General features: G+C 28.2%; 1 protein-coding gene across 3 annotated transcripts in view; it reads right to left on the bottom strand.

Annotated features, from left to right (window-relative positions):
- Nucleotides 1-315: 315 nt before the first annotated feature.
- The window catches only part of LOC123009466 (glutamate receptor ionotropic, NMDA 2B), a 127,336-nt gene continuing 121,011 nt past the window's right edge, over nucleotides 316-6,640 (bottom strand). For all 3 annotated transcript variants that reach the window (XM_044405853.1, XM_044405932.1, XM_044406013.1), the window contains 2 exons: nucleotides 5,818-5,898; nucleotides 316-1,302 (listed from right to left, as the gene is read on the bottom strand). In XM_044405853.1, coding sequence (XP_044261788.1) covers nucleotides 1,263-1,302; nucleotides 5,818-5,898 — 121 coding nt within the window. In that variant the 3' untranslated portion in view covers nucleotides 316-1,262. The remainder of the gene's footprint in view (nucleotides 1,303-5,817; nucleotides 5,899-6,640) is intronic.

Below are 6,640 nucleotides of genomic sequence, written 5' to 3'. Positions count from 1 at the left end.
ATCTGATTTGCAAATATTTTATATAATTCGTGTGATACTAGTTTTTGTTACGTCGATAGAAAATAAATTCATGTCATAACCCAAATTAAAAAATTTAAAATAATTTGTGCTTACCTTTCCGATTGGCTAGTGTTTGGTGYGGATAACAACAATTAACGTTTAAATATTGTTAATATATTCTTTAATATCACATTTTATGAAAGTCACTTAAAAAATAGAATATCTTCTAGACCTACGAATGTTTTTAAAAGAAATGTGTTTAATGCAGAATTTAATAAAGAAGAATTTATTAGAACATTTACATTTATATTTTATTTACTGAAATATATACGGATTACATAGTTAACATTTATACTGCTTCTATATTATTGACTTGTTTAAATATAGGTTTTATTGCAATCTTATTTACATTCGTTTATTAATAATACAAAATGATCAACACAGAATAGTACACAATTAGTTTTTTTATCAACAGTTATGTAGAATCTCCATTGTGGATTTGATTCTGAGGTTTAAAGCATTTTGTAATGAAGATTCTACATTTGGTTTCATAGAAACATTTTTGTGGCTTCTTCGAAAAAAAGATTGACACTAACGTAAATTATTGTTATATTACACTGAACATTGAATTTTGAAGTGTGAAAAAAATGGACATTGAAGACATTTACCAACAGTGTCATAATCAAATCTTTTTTTCGGATTACAAAAATTGTGTTTTAAAAAATATAAACCAGGATGAACGGTCATTAGAAATTTTCACCACTCGAGGAGTTAAAAATTTATTTTGCAACAACAAAGGCAGTCTTGTGAACATTGTCAATTTTTTAAAACTAAACTCTCGAGTTTTATTTTCCGGGATTGGGGTTTATTGGCGGTGTGTGATAAAATTTTGAAATTTCTCATGACCTTATTACTATACATATTGACATAATTTATAGCGTGAAAACATCAACAATAACAGCAACAACATTATAGCAACAACAATGTAAACTAATAGAAAGTCGTATAGAATGTAGTCTATACAACATTCAGTCAGTTTAACGTCATAACGGTCGATTTTGCGACTGACTATCTACAATATGAATAAATATTTCGATCTATCCTATTTGTATTTGACGAATTATGAGCTTATTTGGCACCAAGTTTTGGGTTTTGGTAGTCACTGATACTATTTAACAATGCACCACAATTCATAAGAGTTCTTTTTCAGGCAATGATGATGGTTCCAATTAGTTGGTGTTGTTCTCGATTTTCTTATTTGATCACAGTACTGTTTCCATTTCTGCTATTTCTGTCTTCTGACTGGAAAACACAAAGGCAATTGAAATTTTTTTAGTGGGAAAGCTTTTAATCACCGATTTTCCCCACGAAATTTTTCAATATTTCGCTAAAGGCTAAGAAATTGGTACAAAATACGCTAGGGAATAGTCACGAATTTCCAAATAAAAATAACGTAAACTTAAATTTTTGTTTTGTTTCAATATTGATTTTTGTTTCGTATTCTTGAAGAATTAATGTAGTTGCCCGATTATTTTATCTGCCTTAAAATCAAAGAAGCCGATTTTTAAAACAAAATTTTAATTATTTTAATTTTTCTTGTCGAAAAATCTAAGACGTGTTCTGATTGGTTGATTTTAAAAGACGTAATTGATTGGCTAAGGATCGAACAATGACACTCAACTTTAACGCATTAAATAATTTTTTACTTTTTATTGGTCTAATAATCTAAAGTGCATGATTCATATTGGCTCTGGGGTTGGCTCCACCTATTTTGTAAAATTAGATCCAATTAAAGTAAGATAACTCACACTAAACGCTGATTTGTTATAAAAATTCGATTCAAAATCAATAATTATTCACGATTTTTTAAATGGGTGGAGTTACTTATCGTTGCTAAGTTTTTGTGGGATTTTAGCCAATAAGAAATAAAAACCGGTTTGTTCTCACCTTGGTGGTAATTACGTGAATGGGAAATGATTATTATTGGCCACTGTAAATGACCAATAAATTTACAAATGTGTCCAACCAATCAAATTTAAGATTTTGCAAAAACTTCACCGATTTATTCATAAAAAAACTGTTTTAATTCAATTCGAATTTGCTTAGAATAAGACGCAAAAATAATCAATTTAAATTAATTTTTCCAATTAGCCACGAAAAATTAATGTTAGATAGTGGATTCCAAAAAAAATGAAGATTAAAGTTTTTATGTGACTTTAAAAAAAAATTCGTTTGAAAACACAAAGTCAATTGAAATTTTTTTGTGTGGGAAATGTTTTGTAATCACCGATTTGCCCCACGAAATTTTTCAATATTTCGCTAAAGGCCAAAGAAATTGAGACAAAATACGTTAGGGAATAGTCTCGTAAGAACAGCTCACAAATTTCTAAATAAAAATAACGTAAACTTAAATTTTTGTTTTATTTCAATATTGATTTTTGTTTCGTATTCTTGAAGAATTAATATAGTCGCCCGATTATTTTATTTGCCTTCTTTTTTTTGTGAAATTAGCATAGAGTTTGGAAAGCTTTTATCTCGCTTCTTCTGTCCCTAGAAAGATTATAATTTGACGAAATTTAGACCAGGAAAGAAAGTATTTGGGGTGCACAAAAGTGTTTGAGTTTAAACAAAAGGTGTTCAGAGAGTTCTTGACATCACACAACATAAAACACAACTCTAATAGTGTCCACTGGAATAACAAGAAAACACTTCACTTGCCTTGGAATGAAATGAGTGAAATTCTCCCTAAAGACCAATTTGTATTTGTGAAAAATGAAGAACTTTTAATGCGTTTGATGTTGTTATTTTGCATAATCTTGAAGAGATTTAAAAAAGTATCAATTTGTATTACTAATTTTTTTTTCGATATTTATGTTGTTTTTTTATTTTTAGTCAAAAAAGAAGAATCAAGTTGGATTTTACCGCAACGAAACAGTAACAAATCTCACTGTCAGATGTTTAAAATTGTTACGATGTAAGCCAATTATATGTTCCAATAAAAATGCATACGATGCGGTTTCCCACGTGACATTTGTTATTGACATCTAAAAAATTATACTCATTTTTCATTCGATTCTAACTTTTTTACTGTTTGTAAAAAATTACAAAACAAACAAAAAATTCAAATTGAATGCCTGTGCCAGAAATAAATACACGATTTTTAGCCCTCATTTGAAAATTTTAAGCTTAACTTAGTAAAATTCTAACTACATTAATTGTTGACCGATTTTCTTGAAATTTTTAATGTTTCTGTAATTCATTCTAAGTAAGCCACTGCTGGCAAAAAACACAAAAAAATGGCCTTTTGTTTGTAAATTTTGGGCTAGCTTAGCACTATAACTACAAAATTGCTCTAACTTCATTACCTATTTATTAACCGATTTTGTTAAAATTTTTAATGTTTGTCGTAATTTATTCTAAGTGAGCCATTACTGGTAAAAAACAAAAAAATGATCTTTTGTTTGAAAATTTGATTTTTTTTGAAACATTTTAAATTTTTGTGCTAAGTTTTGCACTAATTGTACCTATGGAAAGAATCAATCTGTCGACTTATGAATTTTTGAATTTTTTTTTGACAGATTTGACAATTAAAGGCTAAAACCGCTGAAACGACTCGAATCGGTGTTTTTGAATCAAAAATTGAGCAAAATACAAATTTTAGTACACAATCAATGTACTAAATACACAGTGTTTTACAAAAATGTCAAATTTTGACAGTTTGGACATTTGACAGTAAAGAAAATTAATTAACGTTTATTCTTCAAATAATTATTTTTTACATTGACAATAAAATCAAAGAAGCCTATTTTCAAAACAAAAATTTTAATTATTTTTATATTTCTTGTCCAAAAATCTAAGACGTGTTCTGATTGGTTGATTTTAAAAGACGTAATTGATTGGCTAAGGATCGACCAATGACACTCAACTTTAACGCATTAAATAATTTTTTACTTTTTATTGGTCTAATAATCGAAAGTGCATGATTCATATTGGCTCTGGGGTTGGCTCCACCCATTGTGCAAAATTAGATCCAATTAAAGTAAGATAACTCACACTAAACGCTGATTTGTTATAAAAATTCGATTCAAAAATCAATAATTATTCAGGATTTTTTTAAATGGGTGGAGTTACTTATCGTTGCTAGGTTTTAGTCGGATTTTGGCCAATAAGAAATAAAAACCGATTTGTTCTCACCTTAGTGGTAATTACGTGAATGATTATTATTGGCCCTTGTAAATGACCAATAAATTAACAAAAGTGTCCAACCAATCATATTCAAGATTTTGCAAAAACCTCACCGATTGGTCATAAAAAACTGTTTTAATTCAATTCGAATTTGCTTTGAAAAACAGGATAAAAATAATGAATTTAAATTAATTTTTCCAATTAGCCACGAAAAATTAATGTTAGATAAGGGACTATTTCGTCAATTTTTTTTTCAGTTTTTTTTCAGCAATCTACATTTTTTTTCAAAAAAATGTAGATTAAAGCTTCTATGTGACTTTTAAAAAAAATTTAGTTTGATTTTCTTGAGCCACATTGTCGCGAAATGTCAACAACTGTCAAAAGTGTCAGATTGAATGATTGAAATCCAACCACTCATAGTGATGTTTTTCTTTAAAACGTTAATTTAGGCACTTTTAGACCTTTTTTCTCTATGAAACTCTTATTACTTTGTAGAATTATGATTAAATTTTTGTTTCTTACCTTCACTCAATTTCCACATTTTTGCCGTTTTCTACTTGCTATCGCATGACAAAGATGGTTGAATTAACGTTTTACACGGGTGTGACAGCGTTCAAGTTATATATGCAGTTTTTTGTAGGTATTTTCGGTATTTTTTAAATTCTTATTAAAAATTTCAGTTGATTATTACTTGATTAGCACTTATTATTTGTTCACTTTTTACTACTTTTTGCATAAAGACGAACACAAATTCTGCATTCTCTGCACAAATCAATAATTGATTTAGTTCTAGTTGCACATGAGCGAAATTTCCATTTCAATTAAGCAATCTATTTGCCCACGTGTTTGCTTATTGATACTAATGTAAAACTGAATATGTAACTTAGACGAAAACAATAAATACAAAAATGTACTAGAAAAAAGAATAAGAAGAAAATGTTTCACTTCTGCTCAAAACTAATGAACATACTTATTTTTGTCTCATCCTGTATATTATTTATGCTAGTCCCTGTTTTCGTGAAATATTCCTTCAGCTTTTCATTTATTTAACACAAGGTCTAGAAAAAAAACCCTAATATTTTTGCGACCCACAGACGCTATGAATTTTAAAAGAACAACATGTTTATGGAAAATTCATAAAAATGATTTACTGACAGGTTCTTCAGATTACTTCGTGTATTGAATAATGATGTGGATATTTACATAAATCTTAGGAAGTCTAATGCATAACCGAAAGCTCAAAGCCTAAAACTTGGACTTTTTTCGATTGAATAAATTAATAGTAGTAATTCTTATCATTGAAATATTAAATTTTTGTTAATTTTTAAATTTAAAGTTTCACAAAAAGAGAAATTTGCGTTTACTTAAAAAATTGCGGATTTTATTTGCCGACCTTTTTTAAGCTTGCACGAAGTTGGGATTAAAATTTTTTCAGGAATTTTATGCTACGTATGTTAAAGTTACAGTCGACTGGATTACCAAATGAATTAACATTATTTTTGGTTTATTTTTTATTTAAATGCAAAAAACTTGTGCACCCGATTTTCATAATTATTATCGTAAAAACTGAAAAGTTTGTGTTAAATAAGCTTTGGCGTAAAAGATAAATTGTAAGTGTTAAAAATAACTTACCCAAATAAATCAGAGTTGCTACTTTTATCTGGATTTAAGCTTCTTAACCTAGATCTGGCTTGTTCTCCAGAAACTATTACACTGAAAATAACAAAAAATTTGTATTAGCTTAATAGTGATAATTTTACGGCCCAAACTAATCATTTTCAAATACAAGTATCACTCTATTTATCCTTCAGTCAGGTTTAGCTGAAACAAATTAGGATCGAGGAATTGTGTTATTATCATTTTTGATAATAGAATACATCTGTTCCAGTCGCACAATAAGCAGTTTAAAAAGTTTGGCAAGTTGTAACGAACTTTGCAACAATATGAAAATTATACAGGGTGCGCCAGAACTCGCGCCCCAGAGAAAAATGCAAAAAATGTTAAAAAAATTATACAAGGTGTTCCAGTTACCTTTAAATGGTAACATTAAAAAAAATGTAAAGGACATTGCTAGATACTAATCTAGTGTATCATCTAAAATTATTTTTAACCATACAGTATGTCCCAAAAATAAGTCACAAACTTGTGTTTTTTTAAATGAAACACCGTCTGTTTCATGGCATTTTTGGATGCTTTTAATAACTTTTATAAGTCGATTTTGCTTACTTTTAGAAATAAGACGGTTTTTTGACGAAAACATGCACTTTTTAAAAATTTATTACACAAAAACTAAGACAGCTAGAACAAATTTTTTCTTACTTCTGCAAAGAAGAAAGTACATAACCTAAGGCTGTAGCATTTTTTTTAGTGTTTTGCATTTGTAAAGATTAATAAATTAAGAAGTTTGTTAAAAGTTACATAACTTAAAAAAATTAAATAAAACACTCTATTTTTT

The sequence above is a fragment of the Tribolium madens genome, unplaced genomic scaffold (assembly GCF_015345945.1).
Source record: "Tribolium madens isolate multiple individuals breed KSU strain unplaced genomic scaffold, Tmad_KSU_1.1 Scaffold_11;HRSCAF=98;Tcas5.2_LG3b, whole genome shotgun sequence".
NCBI lineage: Eukaryota > Metazoa > Arthropoda > Insecta > Coleoptera > Tenebrionidae > Tribolium > Tribolium madens.
This window is presented reverse-complemented; position numbering and strand designations above follow the sequence as displayed.